The sequence below is a fragment of the Hypanus sabinus genome, chromosome 23 (assembly GCF_030144855.1).
Source record: "Hypanus sabinus isolate sHypSab1 chromosome 23, sHypSab1.hap1, whole genome shotgun sequence".
In the NCBI taxonomy this organism is placed as follows: Eukaryota; Metazoa; Chordata; class Chondrichthyes; order Myliobatiformes; family Dasyatidae; genus Hypanus; species Hypanus sabinus.
The window spans coordinates 55,930,282-55,954,579 of NC_082728.1; the positions used below are offsets into that span (position 1 = coordinate 55,930,282).

General features: G+C 38.1%; 1 protein-coding gene across 6 annotated transcripts in view; it reads right to left on the bottom strand.

Moving 5' to 3' along the window:
- Positions 1–13,266: 13,266 nt before the first annotated feature.
- Positions 13,267–24,298, bottom strand: part of pik3cg (phosphatidylinositol-4,5-bisphosphate 3-kinase, catalytic subunit gamma) — a 55,368-nt gene continuing 44,336 nt past the window's right edge. For all 6 annotated transcript variants that reach the window (XM_059948914.1, XM_059948909.1, XM_059948910.1 and 3 more), the window contains 4 exons: positions 23,905–24,035; positions 21,076–21,187; positions 20,465–20,622; positions 13,267–16,395 (listed from right to left, as the gene is read on the bottom strand). In XM_059948914.1, the coding sequence (XP_059804897.1) occupies positions 16,114–16,395; positions 20,465–20,622; positions 21,076–21,187; positions 23,905–24,035 (683 nt within the window). In that variant the 3' untranslated portion in view covers positions 13,267–16,113. The remainder of the gene's footprint in view (positions 16,396–20,464; positions 20,623–21,075; positions 21,188–23,904; positions 24,036–24,298) is intronic.

Below are 24,298 nucleotides of genomic sequence, written 5' to 3' on the forward strand. Positions count from 1 at the left end.
TTTGTCTCCAGAGATGGAGACAGAGAGACAGAAAAGGAGGTCAGGTGTCAGAAATAGACCGTGAATTTAAGTTCAAGTGGAAGTTAGAGGCAAAGCTTAAAGAATTTAATGGGTTAAACAACATCATGGCACTAATATCAAATCTTCATGATTAATTATCAACTAATTAGGTACTTTTGAAATGGAATCCGTGTTGGAATATATTGACAGAGCGATTGGCAAAAGAACTTGTGGAAGTGGGAGCAACAAAAAAGCACTGGAGGAACTCAACAGGTAAGGCAACATGCATGAAGGGAAATGGACAGTTACATTAAGATCCTTCTTGTGGACTGTGGATTGGACGGATAGAGATAGGGATAGGGGGAGAGGACTAGTATGAAAAGGTGGAGGAAGGGTGGGGCAAGAGCTGGAAGCTGATAAATGCATCCAGGCTGATAAGCAGATGGGGTGAGTATGATACCAGAAGATAATAGGTGGAAGAGACAAAGGGCTGAAGATTTTGAAATCTGATAGGACAGGACTGATGATCATGGAATAAAGGATCCCATTCGCCTTGTGGAAACATTTTTTCTATCCTTAAAAAGCGGTTTGGATCTGTTGATCTTACCACCACATATGATCAGGGGAAGACTGGCAGCTCTCATATCAGGAGAACCGAGCCATTCTACATAGTCTAGCCCAAAACTTCCAGTCATTCTAATACCATTAATCAATAAGCTTCAAGACCTTGGCCTCAATATCTCCTTGTGCAACTAGTCCCCTTGCAGGCCCAGTCAGTATGGATTGGCAATGACAACTCCTCCATGAACTGCATTGGTACAGGCTGTGTGCTTTGCCCTCTGCTCTACTTGCTTTACATTTATGACTACAGCTAAGCACAGTTCTAATCCCATATTCAAGTTTGCTGACAACACCACTGTTGTAGGCCAAATCAAAGGTGGTGACGAAACACCGTATAGGAGGGAGACTGAAAATCTGGCTGACTGGTGCTACAGCAACAACCTCTTACTCAATGTCAGCAAGACCAAAGAGCTGATTATTGACCTCAGGAAGAGAAACCCAGAGGTACCTGAGCCAGTCCTCATCAGGGTATCAAAGGGGGAAAAAGGGTCAGCAAATTTAAATTCCTTGGTGTTATAACTTCAGAGGACCTGTTCTGAGCCCAGCATGTAAGTGCAGTTATGAAAAAAGCATGGTAGCACTTCTATTTCCTTAGGAGTTTGCAAAGATTCAGCAAGACATCTATAACTTTGGCAAATTTCTATAGATGTGTGGTGGTGAGTATATTGACTGACTGCATCACATCAATGCCCTTGAACGGAAAATCTTACAAAAAGTAGTGGATATGGCCACAGATAAAGCCCTCTCCACCATTGTGCACATCTGCGTGGAGCACTGTCACAGAAAAGCAGAATCCATTATCATGGACCCAACCTCCCAGGACATGCTCTCTTTTCACTGCCACCATCAGGAAGAAGGTAAAGGACCCTCATGACTCACACCATCAGGTTCGGGAACAGATATTAACCCTGAACCAGAGGGGATAACTTCACTCAGCTTCATTTGCCCCATCACTGAACTGTTCCTTAACCTCTGGATTTACAAGTACTTTCTTTTCTTTTTAAATCTTTTTATTAATTTTTAAACAAACATAAATGAAACATGAATACAAAGTGTTTGAGAGTACATAATTGATAGTTTAAGTAGACATTCAAATATATAATAATCAATATATATAGCCTCCCAAACTCATAGTATTTATGAACAAAAGAAACAAAAAGAAAAAAAAAACAACCCCAAAAAAGAGAAGGAAAAAAAACACTAACCAACATGGGCCGTTGCATAATGTTAAATACATACAGTAGTGCCAATAACTCTGAACCTCCATCCAAATAATTAAGGATAATAAAAGGAAGGTTTAGGAAAAGACAATTTAACTCATATGAAAATGTTGAATAAATGGTCTCCAAGTTTCTTTAAATTGAACTGAAGGATCAAAAACAACACTTCTAATTTTTTCTAAGCTCAAACAAGAGATAGTTTGAGAAAACCACTGAAATATAGTTGGAGGATTAATTTCTTTCCAATTCAATAAAATAGATCTTCTAGCCATTAATGTAACAAATGCAATCACTCGTCAAGATGAAGAGGATAAACAACTATTATCCACCATTGGTAAACCAAAAATTGCAGTAAAAGGATGCGGTTGGAAATTGATATTCAGAACTCTTGAAATAATACTGAAAATATCTTTCCAGTAATTTTGTAAACAAGGACAAGACCAAAACATATGGGTCAATGAGGCAACATCAGAATGACATCTTTCACAGTTTGGATTAACGTGAGAATAAAATCGAGCAAGTTTATCCTTAGACATATGAGCTCTATGTACAACCTTAAATTGTATTAGGGCATGTTTAGCACAAATAGAGGATGAATTGACTAATAGTAAAATTTTCTCCCACTGCTCAGTGGATATAAGACAATGAAGTTCTTCTTCCCATTCCTTCTTAATTTTTTCTGATACACCTGGCTGTATTTTCATGATCATATTATAAATGACAGCTACTAAACCCTTTTGACAAGGATTCAGAGCTAAAATTCTTTCCGTAATGTCCAATGGACATAGTTTCGGAAAAGACTAACTCATTATACAAAAAATTTCTAACTTGCAAATATCTAAAAAAATGGGTTTTAGGTAAATTATATTTATTAGATAGCTGTTCAAAGGACATAACGCTATCATCCAAAAACAAATCACGAAAACATGTTAGACCTTTTGTTTTCCATAAAAGAAAAGCTTGATCCATAAAAGAGGGCCAAAAGAGATAGTTAGATATTATAGGGCATGATAAAATAAACTTATTCAAACCAAAAAAATTACGAAATTGAAACCAAATTCGCAATGTGTCTTTGACTATAGGATTAGTTATTTGTTTATTCAATTTAGATAAAGAAAAAGGAAGTGAAAATCCTAAGATTGAAAACAATGAAAAGTCTTATACAGATTTACATTCCAAATTTACCCATTGTGGGCAAGCAGCTGTAGTCAATTCTTGTGTCCAAAATATTAAATATCGTATATTAACTGCCCAATAGTAAAATCTCAAGTTTGGCAAAGCCAAACCACCCTCCTTCTTAGGCTTCTGTAAATATTTTTTGCCTAGTTTAGGATTTTTATTCTGCCACAGGTAAGAAGATATTTTGGAGTCAATAATATCAAAAAAAGATTTAGGAATAAAAATTGGTAATGCTTGAAATAAATATAAGAATTTGGGTAATACCATCATCTTAATAGCATTAATTCTACCAACCAATGACAAAGAAAGTGGAGATCACCTGATAGCAAGTTGCTTAATTTGGTCATTAAGGGTAAAAAGTTAGCTTTAAATAAATCTTTATGTTTTTTAGTAATTTTAATACCTAAATAAGTAAAATAATCTGTAACAACTTTAAATGGTAAATGTTTATAAATTGGAACTTGCATATTTAATGGAAATAATTTGCTCTTATTAAAATTCAATTTATAACCAGAAAAGTTACTAAACTGAGCAAGCAAGGACGAAATAGCAGGAATAGATCTTTAAGGGTCAGATATGTATAGTAACAAATCATCAGCATATAATGATAACTTATACGTCCCCTCCCCATGAGTAATACCCAAAATATTAGGTGATTCACACATGGCTATAGCCAAAGGTTCTAAAGCGATGTCAAATAGTAAAGGACTTAAAAGACAACCTTGCCTTGTACCACAGAATAACTGAAAAAAAGGAGAACTTTGATTATTGGTAAAAACCAAAGCCAAGGGTTTATGGTATATTAATTTAATCCATGATATAAATTTTGAACTAAAATTAAAATGCTGCATCGTATTAAATAAATATGGCCATTCAACTCTATCAATTGCTTTTTCAGCATCTAAAGAAATGATACATTCTGGTATTTTGGGTGAAGGAGTATAAATAATATTAATTAATTTTCTAATGTTAAAAGATGAATAGCGATTTTTAATAAATCCAGACTGATCTTCAGAAATGATTCGAGGTAATATATGTTCTAATCTAGTAGCCAAAATTTTACTAAAAATCTTAAAATCCGTATTCAGCAAGGATATAGGCCGATAGGATGCACATTCAACAGGGTCTTTATCTTTTTTAAGAATTAAAGAAATAGAAGCTTCATAAAAAGATTGTGGCAATTTGCCTATAATTAACGCATCTTTAAAAATTTTACAAAGCCAAGGAGAAAGTATAGAGGAAAAAGATTTTAAAAAATTCTGCAGAATAACCATCTGGACCAGAAGCTTTACCGGAATTCATTGAAAAATAGCCTTTTTTATTTCAGTTTCCATGATAGGTGTATCTAAGAATACACTATCCTCTACTGTTAATTTTGGAATATTCAATTTCCTTAAAAATTCATTTATTATAGAAAAATCCTCAGCAAATTCTGATTGATATAAGGAATTATAAAAATCTTGAAAGGCTTTATTTATCTCTGTATGGTGAATCGTCAGAGTGCCATCTTGTTTACGAATGCTAGTAATCTGTCGTTTAACCAAAGCAGTTTTCAATTGATTAGCCAATAATTTACCAGACTTATCTCCATATACATAAAACTGGGTCCTAGATTTAATTAACTTATTTTCAATCGAAGAGGATAATAACAAACTATGCTCCATTTGAAGTTCCACTCTTTCTTTATAAAGTTCTTTGCTGGGGCTCACTGAATAAATCTTATCAATTGCTTTGATTTTATCAACCAATGTTAATATTTTAGAATTAGTTCATTCCCTAACTCCAGCAGAGTATGAAATAATCTGTCCATGAATAAATGCTTTAAAAGTGTCCCATAAAATTCCACTAGAGATCTCTGCTGTAGAATTTGTTGAGAAAAACAAATCAATTTGTTGTTTGATAAAATTGACAAAGTCTAAGTCCTGCAATAAAATAGAGTTGAACCTCCAAGATTTAGCATTAATAGATGAATCCATTATCTTAATAGATAACTTCAAAGGTGCATGATCAGAAATGGTAATACAGTCATATTTACAATCGATAACATCTGTAAGTAAACGGTGATCAATGAAAAAGTAATCAATTCTTGAATAATTATGATAAACATGAGAAAAGTGTGAAAACTCTTTGTCATTGGGGTGTAAAAAATGCCAAATTTCAAAAATTGCTGAATCAGTCATAAAGGAGTTGATAAGAGAGGCCGATTTATTCGGAAGAACTTGGATGGGCTTGGATCTATTACAAGTACTTTCAAGGGCTCTTCAGCTCATGTTCCTGATATTTATTGCTTATTTATTATTATTATTATTATTATTATTATTATTTGTATTTACGCAGTTTGTTTTGTCCTCTTGCACACTGGTGGTCTACCCTGTTGGTGCGGTCTTTCACTGATCCTATTATGGTATTGGATTGGTTGAGTATGCCCGCAAGAAAGTATATCTCAGGGTTGTATATGATGACATATATGCACTTTGATAATAAATTCACTTGGAACTTTGAACATTATTATCCAGTTGGGGACTTTTGTAATCAGTGAAGTATATTAATAATACCTCTGACAAAAGAACTTGTGGAAATAAAATTTTATTTTCACAAGTGGATTATTGTCATATAGAATATTACATCCAAAAGAAGGTAAAACAATTTCAGTAGTAATTTCTGAAAGAGAATCAAATGGATCTGGGTGTTAACTGACCAACTGCTTCTGCCCATTCCTCCCTGCCAACCCATTCCACCACCCTCACTACAAGCACAGGTAGGTTCCATTGACAAGTAATTGGACTTGCTAGTTTGAATCAAATTGTTGCTTCAAATCTCACAGCCTCACTTTAGAATGGGGACAAGCTTAGGAGCATCATTAAATTGCAGTCAGAATGTAGACACAAGGGAGCCTGCAGGTGCTGGAATCTGTACCAATGGACAAACTGCTGGAGGCAAAGGGAGGTTCGAAAGGATAGTTTCAGTTTGAGACCCTGTATGAGGACTGAGAGGGTTGCAGGAACCTGCCAGCCCTGCATCACTTCTTCATCTCCCCTCCTAATACTAGCTAACTCCCCACTACACTCTCAGTCCTAAAAAATTAACTATTCATTTGCCTCCACTGCTGCTGCCTGACCCACTGAGTTCCTCTAGTGGTTTTCTGCTGCAGCCGGAATCTGTTTTATGCCCTCCAGAGTTAAGGATGTGAAAAGATGGTGCACAGCATACTCAATAGATAACCCTCCTTTCTGGAAGAATTTCACATTTTACCATTAAAAGTTGACTTTACCCAGAGTGAGGCACAACAATCAACATTTCCAGGTGGTTTTTACCAAAATTGTAATTTGGCATTATCACTTTTGCTGCAAAACATGACTCACATGTCAGGTCAAACCCATTCTTACGTGCAAGGCATGTAACTTTCTGTTGTCTGCGTTTTGTGATGTACTATGCTGTTGCTTCAAAAAGCTCACTTTCATAATATTTATACCCTGTGCATGTATGCTTATGACAACAATAAACCTGAACTTGAGTTATCACATAATTACTCCTCATGCAATGCCCTATTTGGGGGTTAAGTTGTCCCAGAAGTGTCATTGGCTGGAACACCTGGACAACATGGCCTTCCAGCAATGGAGTAAATTAAAACCCCTGCAAAGTTGGTTCCTTACTTGCCTTTGGTTATTAACACTATCCTTCCTCCTCATGCCATTGAATTCTCTCGCCAGTTCCCTCACATCAGAGTTCTGTGAACTGTTTTGGGCTCCTTATCTAAGAAAGGATCTGCTGGCATTGAAGAGGGTGCAGAGGATGTTCACAAGAATGATCTAGGAATGAAAGGGTTAATGTTTGATGAGTGTTTGGTGGCTCTGGGTCTGTGCTTGCTGGAGTTTAGAAGAATAAAAGGGATCTCATTGTCCCTATCGAATATTGAAAGGTCCAGAGATAGTGGATGTGGAGAGGATTTTTTTTTATAATGGGGGAGGCTAGGACTAGCAGGCACAGCCTCAGAATATGGTGACATCCCTTTGGAACAGAGGTGAGGAAGAATTTCTTTACCCATTCGGTGGTGAATATATGAATTTCATTGCCACAGACAGGACAAAGATTGATAGATTTTTGATTCATAAAGTCATCAATATTTACAGGAGAAGGCAAAATAAAGGGGTTGATAGGGATAATAAATCAGCCATAATGGAATGGCAGAGTAGACTCAATGGCTTGATTGGTTAATTCTGCTCCTATGTCTTATGGCCTTATGGTCTTGTGGCGACCCATTTCCTGGCACATCCAAACCGGCTCACAATTAGCCAGCTTTTCGGCTAAGGGAGATAGCCTACGGGGGTTTGCGAGCACAGAGCTTTGGAGCCTCTGCGCCACGGGGGGCAGATTGAGGGAGGCTTAAAAGTGAGGCTGAGGATTTCAAATAAAGTTTTTCCTTCGACTGCAGTTACCGACTCCGTGTCGTAATTTTAGCGCTGCATGTAGCACACCGCTACAGTCTTATCTTTTTCCCCAAAGCAAACAAACCTAGGTCCTAAATCCCAAATCTTACTCCTAGGCCCTTCAGTCTCAGTCTTGACACCCTCCCAAGCTCAGGCCCAGAATGGAAGTTTAAGCCTGCCTCCATTGGTCCTTCATGTGATGGCCACATATCTGAACAGCATTCCCTCTCCCAACCCCATTCACCTCTGCAAGTACCCCTCACAGATCTCTTTGCTGTCTACATGCCTGTGTAGCCAATCCCAGGCTCCAGTCCTGCTCTATCCCCTCTAAACCTAGCCTTGATCTACTGACGAACATTTTCAACAATCAAAGTTCTCAGTGAAAAGCTCCTGATTTAATTGGCCATCAATGTACTTCTGTCCCTCACACCATCACTTCCAGTCATACTGACTCAAATCCCTCGGCAATAAAATACAATGGATTGCATAGAGGCTGTCATTAGAGTCAAGCATTGAACTGAATTCAGCAGTGTTCGAGAGACAGAACTGCAATCAATGATCAGTTCACATTCTTTAGGTGGAAAAAATGTTTTCATTGATGGCAGGAAGAAATCCCCTGCACTTCATTTGACAAGTACCTGGATATGTTTTACATCAATCTGCAGCCTCAGTTTGTTGGCTCTGCCATGGAAAATGATAGAAGTGCAGGCAGAACAAGTGGAGATTATGGGGGTTTCAATGACTTCTTTCCATTGTAGTTCCAGTGGTAGAGCACCTGTACATGGGCTTCCTGAGGAAGAAAGTTTGAAACCATTTCCACCTAACCAGAGTCATTAATTAACTATACTGTTGCACAATTATGTCTTGAACCTCCATAATAAGACCCCGTATAATGTTTATCAGGGTTTTAGTCTAAGATTATGTTACTTTAAGGGTATGAAGAGAATGATTCAGGGAAGACTGGTCCATCCTTAACAATGGCAATCACTGAGAAGAAATGGTCATACTGACACATTGGGATGGGAGGCAGCCAGAAGACAATTTAGATATTCTATAGAGTATAGGAAAATAGACTTTAGATATAACATGAGAGGGCAAACCAACATCCAAAAAAGTAAAACAATGGAATTGGATGGTTGAGGTTACACAATACAGGGGCTCCGTGGTCAGAAAGGACCAAGTCTAAGGAAATCCAACCTGATGCAAGTTATCCGCTAGTTTTGTAAAGTATTTTGCAAACTAGTAATACCAATAATAACGTATTTCATGTCATCTATTAAAGGGTGAATACAGTTTGTATTCCATTAGTCTAATTAAGGATAATGTTAGGGGGATTATTCAAAGAATTCTTGAATGTGATTCTGGAACTCTTGGAGCGTGTGATTTGTAGTTTAGGATCATTTGAGTGTTTCAGTGCTCTGAAGTCTCTGAGGAGATTATTCTTGGAGGCATAGGCAGTGTGCAGGAATCTTGTGGTGAGAAGGCTACAAGCCAATGTTCGACTCCATTTCGCCAATTAAACCTATTGTTCACAGATTAAAGTGACAAGGGGGATTGAAACACTGGGTGCCTGCTTTTTTTTAAAAAAAATCGCTGAGGGCTCACTCTGCTGCCAGAGAGGGGAGACTGCCTTTTTATTACTAGTGAGATCGCTCTGCTATCACAGAGAGGAGACTGCCTTTTATCGCTGGAGAGATCACTCTGCTACAGACAGGGAGACTGTTAACTAGGTTTTCTGCATTTTGGATGTGAACTTAGACTGTGGATTTATTTCAGCCTTATATTTTTTTATATTCTGTATTTTACGCCCAATCTCTTGTTTTTTTTTGTGTCAGGGGAGGGAGATTTGTGCATCGATCTGCCTGTTCTGTTTTTATTCACTTTTTGTGCGAAGAGGAGAGATTTGGGGGTTGATTATCGTGCTGCCTTTCTTTTTTTTTTGTTAGTTTTTTTTTGCATTTTCTACATCACTACAGATAGAAAAAAAAACCAAATCAAAATGAAGAACATTAATACAGTGCAAAAATAAACATACAATAATATAATACAAAAAAGATAATTGAGAAAGCACCCAAATTGAAGACATGTAAAATTAGTATCCTCCCCAAGCCCCGCAACAAAAAAAACTCCAGACCAACCACAACACAATATAGAGAATATAAATCAGGACATTCAAACCCCCAAAACTGTAAATACACTTAAAAACCGAAGATGATAATGCCTACTACCAAAAAAAAAGAGCTGAAAGCAAGGGACCAAAAAAAAACTTTAGTTAAGAGGAAGGTTATGAAAGTACTCAATAAAAGGTCCCCAGACCTTATGGAACTTTATATCCAAATTAAGAACTGAATAATGAATTTTTTCAAGGTCTAAGCAGGACATAATATCATTAAGCCATTGAGCATGCGTGGGCGGGGCAACATCTCTCCATCTAAGGAGGATTAAACATCTAGCCAGGAGAGAAGCAAAAGATAATATTCGACACTTAGTCAAACTCAAACGTAAATCTGTCTCACCCAAAAAACCAAAAAAGCAATTAAAGGGTTAGGTTCTAGGTGGTGATTCAGAATATAAGATAAAGTTATGAAGACATCTTTCCAAAGTTTCTCCAAGCTGGGACAGAACCAGTACATATGAATAAGAGAGGCCTTGCTCCTTTTGCATTTATCACAAAGCGGACTAATATTAGGGTAAAATTGAGATAGTTTAGATTTAGACAGATGGGCTCTATGAACAATCTTAAACTGTAAAAGGCAATGGCGAGCACAAAGAGAGGTTGAATTAACCAATTTAAGAATTGAGTCCCAAGTCTCATCAGATAAAGAGATATTTAAATCATGCTCCCAAGCCATTCTAATTTTATCCGCAGAGGCACGCCGTAAGAATGCTAATTTATCACAAATAAATGATATTAAACCTTTACCCAGTGGATTAATAGAAAGAAATAAATCCATAACATTTTTCTCAGGCATTTCAGGGAAGTTAGGAATTAAAGGATTAATAAAGTGTCTAATTTGGAGATATCTAAAAAAATGAGCATTAGGCAGATTGAACTTAGCAGAGAGCTGTTGAAAAGATGCGAAGCGATTATCAATAAAAAGATCTTCAAAATGTCTAATGCCCTTCCTATACCAACCATGGAATGTTGAATCATACATAGTAGGCAAAAAAAAGGTGATTATGTAAAATAGGGCTAGAAAAGGAAAAACCTTAGAAACCATAAAATTTCCTAAACTGAGCCCATATTCGCAAAATGTGTCTAACGAGGAATAACAATTAATCTGGACAAACTACTAGGGAGTACAGAGCCAAGAAGTGCAGGAATAGATAGATCTTTAGTGGAACTCAACTCCATTGCCACCCAATTAAGGCACTGGGTTGGCCATGGAAAAAAGACCAAAAGGTAGCACAACGTATATTGGCTACCCAATAATATAAACGAAAGTTAGGTAAAGCCATGCCACCCTCTTTCTTAGATTTTTGGAGATAAACTTTATTAATTCTAGAATGCTTATTCTTCCGCAGATATGACAAAATAATAGAGTCTAAGGAATCAAAAAAAGATTTAGGAATAAAAATTTAGAGGTGACCATTGTAACAGACTCTGTTTTGTAGTATATAAAAGATTGGCAAAATTTTCACGAAAAAGATCTTTAAACTTCCTTGTGACTGTAATCCCAAGTAAATTGATTATGAACTACTTTAAAAGGGAGGTCACGAAATGTTAATTCTTGTGCTTCTTTATTAATTGGGAAAAGTTCACTCTTATGTAAATTACGTTTATAGCCAGAAAACTGGCTAAACTGATCAAGAAGTGAAAACATTGGAGGTAAGGATGTAGACGGATTTGGAAGAAAAAGTAATAAGTCATCAGCATAAAGAGAAACTTTATGCTCAACACACCCCCCCCCCACCAAATCCAATTTGGGCAGCTTCGAAATGCTATCGCCAAAGGTTCTATAGCCAAATCAAAGAGAAAGGGACTTAAAGGGCATCCTTGACAGGTGCCACGTTTGAGGTTAAATAACTGGGATTTCTGAAAATTAGTCAAAACAGAGGCAGTAGGACACAGATACAGCAATTTGATCCAAGAGATAAAACTTTGACCTAAGTCAAATTTTTCTAAAACTGCAAAAAGGTAGTTCCACTCTATACGATCAAATGCTTTCTCTGCATCGAGGGAAATAACAGATTCAGGAATCCCAGTTGAAGGTGAATATAAAATGTTAAATAAACGCCGAATATTAAAAAAAGGAAGATGATTTTTAATAAAACCAGTTTGATCATCCGAAATAATAGAGGGAATAACAGTTTCTAATCTATAAGCCAAAACTTTGGCCAAGATTTTAACATCAACATTAAGCAAAGAAATCGGCCTATATGAGGAACACTCTGTTGGGTCTTTACTCTTTCTTAATAAAATAATAGATGCCTCATTAAAAGAGGGTGGCAATTTACCGTAATTAAACGAGTCAGATAATATTGAGAGTAACTGAGGAGAAAGAAGTGAAGAGAATGATTTATAAAATTCTATGGGGAACCCATCAGGTCCAGGAGATTTCCCTGAAGACAATGCAGAAATTGCAAAAGATATTTCTTCTGATGATATAGGCACATTAAGTTTGGCTTTAAAATCAGATGAAAGCAAAGGAATATTCAGATTATTTAAAAAATGATCAACAGAGATATTCTCATTCAGAGATTCAGAGGAATAAAGTCGAGAGTAAAAATTTTGAAATATGTCATTGATTTCTAAGTGATCCGATGTAAAGTCTCCATTCTCCTTCCGGATCTTTGGAATAAGTTGTTTAGCTTTGGAACGCCTCAGCTGATTGACTAGAAATTTACCAGATTTGTCACCATGAATATAAAAGCGACTCTTACTTTCAAGAAGTTGGCGTTCAACAGGTTGAGTAGACAGAAGATTAGTTTGAAGTTCTACACGCTTCTTGTATAATTCAGGATTCTTAGTTTGAGCATACAGTTGATCTAATTCTTTAATCTGATTAATGAGGTCTAATCGAACTGTACAGGACTTTCTACTAAGATTTGCTGTATAGGAGATTATTTGACCCCTCAAATATGATTTCATGGCATCCCAGACAATCTGGGATGACATTTCAGATGATGTATTGGTGTTAAAATAAAAGGTTATCTGATCATTAATAAATTTTAGAAAATCATCATCCGATAATAAAGTCGAGTCAAGATGCCAGTGTTTATTCCTCTGAGGGAGACCAGGAAAATTTAAAGACAAAGTAATTGGGGCATGGTCAGAAATCAGTATACTCTGATAATCACAAGAATAGACAAATGGAATGTTGATTATCAAGTAAAAAGTAGTCAATTCTAGTAAAGGTATGGTGAACATGTGAAAAAAAAGAATAATCTCTCTCAGCAGGATGAAGGAAATGCCATATATCAGAGATACCATAATTAGAAAGAGTGAATAGCTAAGGCAGATTTAGTAGGTAATCTAGTAACAGAGGACGATTGATCCAAATTAGGATCTAACCAGCAATTAAAATTGCCACCCAGTATAAGAGAGTATGAGTTTAAATCTGGTAGTGAGGAGAAAAAACGTTCAAAAAAATTAACATCATCAAAATTGGGAGCATATTGGGAGCTAGTACAACTTTAGTATTGTATAATTTACCAGAAACAATAATAAACCAGCCATTTGTATCAGATATCTTAGTATGGAGTTCAAAAGGAATATTTGAATTAATAAGGATGGAGACCCCCCCCACCCCCAGCTTTGGCAGCAAAGGATGAATGAAAATGCTGAACCGCCCACTTTGACAAAAGCCGTGAATTATCAAAACTACGAATATGAGTTTCTTGAAGGAAAGCAATGTCAGCTTTGAGTTGTTTAATATGCGAGAAGACCTTCCTTCTTTTAACAGGATGATTCAATCCCTTTACATTCCAGCTCACAAATTTAAGTGTATTAACCATTATCAATTGTTAGTGCATAGAAGGTAGCAGGCATATAAAAAAATCAAGCAGTACAGTAACAGTCTGGGAGCAAAAATGTAAACATAGATCCGTAGAATCAAAACAGAGACCTGTCCTGATTAACAAAGGAAAACAAAAGAAACAGTGAGTAGTTTTGGAACTGGAGAACCCACCCCACCCTCGGAACCCAAAACTAGACGGCTACCTAAAAAAGCAGCTGTGCTGCCTTCCTTATTGTTTTCATGGCTATCTGGAGAAGAAGGGTTTCAGTGTTGTACACTTTGATAATAAATGAACCTTTGAATTATATACAGCAAGTGCATTCAGAGCAATGCAATTTTGGTTCCTATAGAAAATGGATGTTCCTGATTTACAGAGAGTTCTTAGGAAGAGTGTTCTTATGTAATCTAAGGACTGCCTGTGTCAAAATTACAACACAATATAGCCATCTAGCCCATTAACCTCCAAGACCATTCATGCTCATTATATATGGCTATTCTATTCTCTGTATTCCTTTAACAAGCTATTCAAAATTCTTACATTTTGATATGTCTCTGCTTCAAACTCAGCCTCCCTTGTGCTCTCTCCCTCCCTATCCTAAATCTCTTCTCTCCTTTAATTGCATTTCCTGTTCTGGACTCCCTCATCAGTAGGAACAAGGGTTCTAGACTTTGGTTAGATATGCTCCTGAAGGGTGAAACAAATTGGCCCATTCTCAATGGAACATGTGCGTTGGCCTTGCCAGAAACCTACAAATAAATACAAACATGACTTCTATACTTCCATAAATGTTTATTAACTCTCAGTCAATGTTTCCTTTGTTTCAATCCCAACATTTCTCTAACTGATACAAGAATTTAAAGAAGTTCAATAGTATATAATTTTTACACTTTTTCAATAGAAAATATTTTTTTCCAACTGAACCCATTTATGGGTCACTTACCATAATTCCAGAAATCCAACTGGAATTTATCATCACCTGATGCTATTTTGATGCTAGAATTTAAACACCGACCCAGATAAACTGAAAAGGCTGGGTGTTGGAACCGGAGGTAAGGGTGGGGTTGATTCTGTGCACTGTTCCATGATGTTACTCCTCTCTCCATGGTGCTGAGGCTATGTAACTGCTCTGTCTGCTCCAAGCAATTTACCCCACTGTGTGATGAACTGAGGATGAGGCTATGGGCTTGCTCAGGCTTTTGGGTCAATTTTGTTCTGTATGCTGTTGCTTGCTTTTATTGTTTGCACGTTTTGTGGTTTTATTTTTTTCTCTCTCTCTTCACATTGGGCGTTGGTCTTTTTTTAAAATTGGGTGCTTTCAGTTTTCTTACTTTGTGGCTGCCTGTAAGCAGACAAATCTTAAGATTGTATAAATTATACATACTTACATTATAAATGTACTTTGAACTTTGAAAGAACCCTTCCTGATGCAGTTCTCCTATGAAGTAGTACAGAGATTTGAACTACGTTTTTTTGAAACAAGAACCTCTGCTTGCTAAGGTTCCCTGGAATTCTTAAGAGAATTACATTTGTTTTTAATCCTGTGATTTTCCCCTGAGCCACTGACTACACTGTCCTAAATATTAATTTTCAATGTCTAGATCTCCAGGATAATCCTAATATGTTGGTACTTCTACTGGAAATAAGTATAAACCCTGTTTAATTTTCAGAATTTTAGGCATCTCCTTGGTACCTATTTCTTAGGTACTTCTTTTTCACATTGTTGTTTATTTTACAAAGGGTTGGCATCTTAAAGCAATTGAGTTGTGAAGGAAGTTTGGAGATGGTTTCAGGTGAAGCTGGTTAAAGAGGATTTACAAATGTTTAGTCTAGTTCAAACAGACTGATCTTCTAAACCTAGCTTCTGCATGCAGTGCAATTCCACTCAAGACTGAGCCAGAATCATTTTGACTCTAGTGTGCGAGTAGTTCCCTGGAGTGGAGTACAAAGACTGTAATAGAGTGCTGATGCCTTTTGCTGAAGTGGGGGAGAGGGAAAGTGAGTGATGATGCTTTGTTGCTGTTAGCATGTGGAAGGGGGAGAGGGGGCTGGGGTTCTAACGATTTTACTGTCACCCATTCTTTGGGATACTCTTCTATTTTTGTGGATGTTTGTGAAGAGTAAGAATCACAGGATGTATATCACATACATTCTCTGATATTAAAGTAAGCTATTGAACTACTGAAGTTGAAATACTCATTAGTACTCATTAGTTATAGTCATTGAGAGATACAGCATGGAAATGGGATCTTTGGCTGATTGAATCCATGCTGACGATCAAGCACCCATTTATACTAGTCCTACACTTTATCAGTTCCCCTTGAATTATTCGACTCACCCACACACTAGGGGCAACTAACCTGCTCACTCATGTGTCTTTGTGCTATGGAGAGAAACCAGAGCAGTGGGGAAAACCCACACAGGCACAACAACCAAGTGCAAATTCCCAAGGGCACCAGAGGTCAGCATTGAAGCCAGGAAACTTGAGATGTGAGGCAGTATCTCCAGCAGCTTTGCCACTGTGGAATTGGCACCTGCCATGGATCTGTTTTCATTAATGCTTATACAAGTTACATTTTGGTCAAACCTGAGCTGAGCATCTAGACTGCAGTGGATTTGGTGGGACTCCAATGAGGCAGCTGTTCACCTATCAGTCTGAGGGTATACTCTGCTGTATGTGTCCTCCTCCATTTTCCCAATTCAAGAAATTATGCAGAGTGTTTCTCAACCCCCTGTTTGATCCCCAACACAAGGTGGAGGAACCAGTTGAACTGCACTGTCCATCCTTTGTCCCGGCAGATCTCAATCTGGTCCAAGAAGTGCTTCATAGCCTCTTCCTCATTCTTGCCCACAGTCAGTGTTTCTTGAATATACGCAATATCTTCTTTGCTGGTCAGCTGTGGCATCCCCGTCATCATCATCATGGAGAAGAGTATAATCAGAAGATTGGTGTGGTGGCGCAGTGCAAGGTAGGCCTTGACACAAATATCCTGTGCAAAGAAAGAAATAAGAAATCTTTTTTTTCCTGAAACCACATTAAAGAAGAAATAATTTGGCATATTTTACATTGCCTGGGTCCACTTCGTGTATAGCACTTTGTCCCAACATGCTGAGTTCACTTGAGCAGATACAGTATATGTCCCAATGCACCACAACAGATTTTGGATTGCAATGGTCTGTGCATTAGGCAAAGATCCAAATCCCAAAGCTTTAATTCTTTTTCCGATCTCAAAACAATTCATTAAGATTTGTCATGAATAAGTATTGGTTAGGCTTGATGGGATTAATAGAGATGGATATCACCTGATTTCATGAATGTGATGGGATGAATGGCCAATCTCTATGCAATATGACACTATGATCATGATATTTTGTGCCTACTTCATCTTCAAGTACAGAAGGCAATGCCAGTACTGGATTTGGGCTCATACATTGAGCTTTCACATTGCTTTACATATATAGAAGAGACGCAGAAATACATGTTCAACTAGTTCCTCCAGTAATGTGTAAGGTGCTGCATTTTGGAAAGTAAATCAAGGTTGGACTTTCACAGTAAATGGTAGGCTCCTCAGGAATGATGTAGAACAGAGGAACCTTGGAGTTCAGTTACACTATCACACCTCAAACTGGCCATCAGAGAGAGGTAGAGATGATAAGGCTCCCTTCCAGATCTCCACCTATTAGGCTAATTATTAGTTCGTTGTTATCACTTGTGCCTTGTTTGTAGCTCTATGTAAGTTCCTTGTCCCTTGTTTATTTGCTCCTTCTTGTGTAGGGTTCTCAGCATATTAACTGCTAATAATAAAATGGCTTCTCTGTAATGTTAATGAATGAGGTAATGTTTTTCTGTAGCTGAAACGCTTGGGTTATAACTACTGATAACAGGGAACTAACTAATGGAAGTCATGTTACTCTACCCATACGTGTGGGAACCGGGGTTGGTGAGTGGGAGATTCAGCGAGGAGAAGCGAAGAGGAAGGATGTGTGGGAAGCGCACGTGGTTGGTCCCAGTCCGAGGGTCGAGGAGATTGTTTGGTGGAGGAACACCTGCTGCAAGAACTCCAGCGATTTATTTGTGCATGAACTATTTTATTAAAAGTGGCACTTTTTCTTTTTCTTTTCCTTTTAATTTCTGTTTCTCTGTTAACCCTTTAGCCAAAGTAAGAGTTATAAAGTGTAATCATTTAATCACATATTGTATACAGTCTGATATCTTACATTGTGGGTTTGTACTGGAGTGCATTACACAGCATCCACACAAACGTGATTATGCCGTTTGGAGGGGCAGACGGCAGCTTTCCCTAGACAAACGTGAGTTAATTGAGCCTGAGTGTTACACTTGGAATTATCTTCTGTAAATGAAGAATTGTCTAAGTTTGTAGGAATCTCTGAAATTATAGTTAATTTTTTTTGGATTTTGACTTTGAGAGTTTTTTTGGACCCTCTGCTAAGGTATGCAGTAAAGCCTTGTTGGATTTTTTCCCTCTAATTTTGCAAGACTTTTCTCTGCAATTAGGTTCAGTGTGAGGGAAGTTAAAAATGAAGTTACCTAGTCACACACACAAAATGCTGGAGAAACTCAGCAGGCCAGGCAGCATTTATGGAAAATAGTACAGCTGACATTTGAGGCCGAGAGCCTTCAACATGTACCCTTTGCGATAAATGCTACCTGGCCTGCTGAGTTCCTACAGCCTTTTGTGTGTGTTTTTTGGATTTCTAGCATCTTCAGATTTTTTTCTTGTTTGTGATTATCTTACCTAATCAGCTGTGACATACATGTTACACTGAAAGTGGAGAAATGGCAGACAGGCTTTTGGTATTTTGGCCTTCATTAGTCAGGGCATGGAGTATTGTAGTTGGAAGATAAGACACTGGTATGGCTGCACTTAGAAGATTGTATTCAGTTTTGCCAGCTCTGCTATAGGAAAGAAACTGTTTAACTAAGAGTGCAGGAAAAATTCACAAGGATTTTGCCAGGATTCAAGGGACTGAGTTGGACACCCTAGGACATTTTTCTTGAAGTGTAGGAGACTGAGAGCTCATTTTATAGAGTTGTATAAAATCAGAGGTGATATAGAGAATATAAATGTGTTTTCTTCTCTCAGGGTTGCAGAATCTAGAACTAAAGGGCATAGGTTTAAGGTAAGGGGAAAGACTTAATAGGAACTTGAGGGATAACTTTTGTTTTAACATGGGGTGCATGTGAAATAAGGTGCATGAAGAAGTGGTTGAAACAGGTGGAATAAGAAACTTTGAAACTCAGTTGGACATGTACATGGATAGAAAAGGTTTGGAGCAAATGTTAGCAAATGGGACTAGCTTGGACTGGCATGTTGGTCAACATGGATGAGTTGGGCAGAAGGGCCTGTTTCCATATAACCATATAACAATCACAGCACGGAAACAGGCCATCTTGGACCTCCTAGTCCGTGCCGAACCCTTAATCTCACCTAGTCCCACCTACCCGCACTCAGCCCATAACCCTCCACTCCTTTCCTGTTCATATACCTATCCAATTTTACCTTAAATGACACAACTGAACTGGCCTCTACTACCTCTACAGGAAGCTCATTCCACACAGCTATCACTCTTTGAGTAAAGAAATACCCCCTCGTGTTTCCCTTAACTTCTGCCCCCTAACTCTCAAATCATGTCCTCTAGTTTGAATCTCCCCTACTCTCAATGGAAACAGCCTGTTCACGTCAACTCTATCTATCCCTCTCAAAATTTTAAATACCTCGATCAAATCCCCCCTCAACCTTCTACGCTCCAATGAATAGAGACCTAACTTGTTCAACCTTTCTCTGTAACTTAATTGCTGAAACCCAGGTAACATCCTAGTAAATCGTCTCTGCACTCTCTCTAATTTATTGATATCTTTCCTATAATTCGGTGACCAGAACTGCACACAATATTCCAAATTTGGCCTTACCAATGCCTTGCACAACTTTAGCATTACATCCCAACTTCTGTACTCAATGCTTTGATTTATAAAGGCCAGCGTTCCAAAAGCCCTCTTCACCACCCTATCTACATGAGACTCCACTTTCAGGGAACTATGCACAGTTATTCCTAGATCTCTCTGTTCCTCTGCATTCCTCAATGCCCTACCATTTACTCTGTATGTTCTATTTGGATTATTCCTGCCAAAATGTAGAACCTCACACTTCTCAGCATTAAACTCCATCTGCCAACGTTCAGCCCATTCTTCTAACCGGCATAAATCTCCCTGCAAGCTTTGAAAATCCACCTCATTATCCACAACACCTCCTACCTTAGTATCATCGGCATACTTACTAATCCAATTTACCACCCCATCATCCAGATCATTTATGTATATTACAAACAACATTGGGCCCAAAACAGATCCCTGAGGCACCCCGCTAGTCACTGGCCTCCATCCCAATAAACAATTATCCACCACTACTCTCTGGCATCTCCCATCTAGCCACTGTTGAATCCATTTTATTACTCCAGCATTAATACCTAACGACTGAACCTTCTTAACTAACCTTCCATGTGGAACTTTGTCAAAGGCTTTGCTGAAGTCCATATAGACTACATCCACTGCCTTACCCTCGTCAACATTCCTCGTAACTTCTTCAAAAAATTCAATAAGGTTTGTCAAACATGACCTTCCACGCACAAATCCATGCTGGCTACTTCTAATCAGATCCCGTCTATCCAGATAATTATAAATACTATCTCTAAGAATACTTTCCATTAATTTACCCACCACTGATGTCAAACTGACAGGTCTATAATTGCTAGGCTTCCTTCTAGAACCCTTTTTAAACAATGGAACCACATGAGCAATACGCCAATCCTCCGGCACAATCCCCGTTTCCATCCAGTATAATTCTGTTACACATGAAAATCAAATGTACTCCAGGAAGTTTACATAGATGAGGAAGGGGGAATTCAAATACGAGAATTTTAAAATGAAGGTGGTAAGCTTCAAAACAAAAAAATAGCTCTTTGACCAAGCACTTGTTATCAGTAATAACTTGAGTTGCAGGTGTACCTATTGTCTAATAGCATCAACTTGGCTTCACTCACCTGAAACTTCTGGAAATGTCGGCTTGTCTTCTTGCCGGATGTGCCCATCACATAGAGAAAGTCAGGGGTCAGTACAAAAGGGACCCTCTCCTTATTGATCCCCAGGAAGCTTTTATAGTTTCCAAGAATGTGACCGAAATCAATGTGGAAAAGATTTCCTGAGGGGAAGAAAATAGGAAAGTCATTTTGTGTGGTCCAACATGTGTTCATTCAACAATGGCTGCAGATGGTTTGGGGATATCTAGCTGTCGGGTTGAACAATCTAATGGCACAGACTTGTAAAGGTCTACAGATGAGAGAACAGGTTTGTTTTTTATGAAGTATTTAATGTGCTGCCTTTCACAGTGTGGAAGCAAATCTATTTTCAATTTTCTTGCAAAAGAACATTTAATCATGTTATAGCAAACAAGTATGGGAAAGGGACAAATCTGATCAGTTTCAAAGAGTGTTAGGGTTGTGCTGAGTAGAATGGCTTCCTCCTGTACTATAAAATTAGCACCATTCTATAATTAACACAGTTCAAGCACAAACTGGAATCAGAACTTCCCAAGACCGTGTGACAATCCAAGATACTTGTATTTGAATAATTTAATTAGATATTGTACACTCACCCAACTCTGTTATCATGATGTTGTCATTGTGCCTGTCTCCGATACCCAGGATATATGTGGCAACACAGTACCCAGCGCATGAATAAACAAACCTTTCCACAGCTGATTGGAACTGCAAGGCAATGAAGAGATCATTTAGTTGGCCTTAGAGGGAATAAAGTTGCATCAAAGAATAAAAAAGCCAACACAATTCAGCCAAAGAATAGTGTCAGTCAGTATCTATTTCCCTCTAAAGATATGGCCAGACCTGCTGGGTTCCTCCATGAGTTTGCTTCTTATCACAGAAACATAGAAAGCATACAGCACAACACAGACCCTTCGGCCCACAAAGCTGTATGGGCTACATACCTATGTATGGGCTATACCCTACCTAGGCTTTACCCATAGCCCTCTATTTTTCTAAGCTCCGTGTAGTCATCCAGGAGTCTCTTAAAAGACCCTATCATTTCCGCCTCCACCACCACTGCCAGCAACCCATTCCATGCACTCACCACTCTCTGCGTTAATAGAGAAAAAAAAACTTACCCCGACATCTGCTCTGTACCTACCATTGCTGTGATAAATCGAGCTACCAAACTGGAGAGTGTGCATTCAACCAGCAACGTCCCAGTAGAATGCACGTTTGTACTGTTACCCATCCAGCAGGGAACATGTTATTGAGTAATTTATTCCATTCAATGATATTTACTGTCATGCAACAGTACATGAGAACATTAACAGTTAGCTGGCCGTCGGACCTCAACACTGGTCATATCCAGTCTGATAGACCTGCAGCTACCACTTCAGTTGTGAATGTGCATTATAGGCCTTGCTTGTCCAGCATTAGTGAATGAATTTCATTCCCATTGCTATTTCTTATGTTCTTCCAGGTATTTCTGAGTTACTTCCTCTCTACTTTGACATTCCTCTGTACCTTCCTGTTACTTTGTTGGCATGATTTTAGCACAGTTAGGAGGAAATATCAGTGACTAACAGTGAAGACAACATCCTTTGAAGTGTTATCATTGCTGTAATGAGTGTATAGGAGTGTGTGACAGTGGGATAGATATGTGACACACCAATGTTACAGATGGTGATGTGCTGGTAAATTTTAGTAAGAGATGTTGGAGACAGGAGAATGTTATGGTGTATAGAATCCTCTTCCAAATAAAGTGGCCATTGGGTGTATGTTCATGCTCTGCTGCTGTAGCCCATCCACTTCAAGGATCGATGTGTTGTGCATTCACAGATGCTTTTCTACACGTCGCTGTTATATGATTATTTTAGTTACTGTCACCATTCTGGCCATTCTCCTCTGATCTCTCTCACTAACAAGGTGATTTCACCCACAGAACTGCTGCTCACACTCACTGGATGTTTTTTTTTTGTTCTTCATACCATTCTCTGTAAACTCTAGAGACCTGCGAGTGAAAATTTCAGGAGATGAGCAGTTCCTGAGATACTCAAACCACCATCTGGCACCAACAATCATTCCACAGTCAAAGTCACTTAGCTCACATTTCTTCCCCATTCTGATGTTTGGTGAACAACAATGGAATCTCTTGACCATGTCTGCATGCTTTTAAGTACTGAGTTGCTGCCACGTGATTGGCTTATTAGATATTTGTATTCATAAGCAGGTGTAGCTAATAAAGTGGAAACTGAGTGTATGATAAATTTGTGGGAGTTAAGTAGTAACATTTTGTGGAATGTTAACCAAATGAAATGAGTACCACAATGTGTTCAGAAAATTAAAAAAAAACACTGCAGAATACTGAAACCTGAAATAAAAACACAAAATTCTAGAAACACCCTGCAGGTCAGGTAGTGGCTGTGGAGAATGTTTCAGGTAAAATATCTTCAGCAGAACAATTTATTATGTGGAGTTGTGGGTGTATCTGTAAACACCAGAATGCATTCTAATACAGTAAATACTATTGAGTATTTAAGGAGTTGCTCCTGGGAGTGGCTCTCACTCCACACGTTAAACAAGAGTTTGCCTCAGGACCACTATTGTTTTGATAAATTAACTGTGATCTTAAGGCCAACTCCAATAATTTGGGAATTTTGATCTAAATCGTTTGGCTTGGCCATTACAGTGATCCCCTGCACTAAGGGAATTTTGGTAATGGAAATTTGTCTGTACAGAATTCACAAATCATTGGCAAATATTGCAAGTAAGTATAGAGGGGATGTCAGGGGTAAGTTTTTTTTTTAAAAACGCAGAGAGTGGTGACTGTGTGGAATGGGCTGCCGGTGGCGGCAGATACAATACGGTCTTTTAAGAAACTCCAGGACAGGTACATGGAGCTCAGAAAAATAGAGGGCTATGGTATTTCTAAAGTAAGTAGATGTTCAGCACAGCTTTGTGGGCCAAAGGGCCTGTATTATGCTGTAGGTTTTCTATGGTTCTATGTTTTAAAAGTACTTGAGATGTGATAAAAATTCACTCTTATTGAATTTGTGTGAGAAAACCATAACCAAATAAACAAAGTGCAAAAGAAATACAAATTTTAACACATCTTGTCAAGGGTTCATTTCACAGAAAATTGTGACAATGGACGTTTTAACAGGAATGTAACCTCCCACAATGTGGGGGTGTACTACACCTATGATCTAGTCTAGGGCATAATATCGCTCAGTAGTTGTGAGCTGGCAAAAGTTTGTAAGTTAAAAATTTATTACTTTTCAACATCCCAGAGGCTGTCCTGTATCTGTGAGTTGGTGAATATCCATGAACAGATTGTGAAACGTTGAATTGGTCTAAAATTACTGAACTTATCTGTACTTGCTGTGTTATGCTTACATGAGTACTAACTCTCTTCATTCTCTAGTACTTAGCCAATTTACCTTGTCCTCAATCGGGCATTTTTCTTTCAGCCAGTGATTCAACACTTCATCCTTGAATGCGCCTGTGTTACCGACTGTACTCTGCTGGATCTTGGCAATAGTTGTGGCATCTTTCACAATCTGAATCATTCCTGTGGAGGTGCAACATGATTTTCAGGTCAGTGGCCATGCACAGAACCAAAGTCTAAAAAACTGCTTTATTAGTGGCCAGGGCATTCACAATAGGTTAACCATTGAATGTGGACAATATACCCACTCTTTCGATGTCAGTATACAGTACCTTCAAAACTGAAAGGCTGGTATCTAGTGTAGCCTTCTTTGGTTGTTTTCAGATCATTGTGAATACTGGGAATATTAAATATTACTACTTTCCATCGACTGGTCACACTTGCCA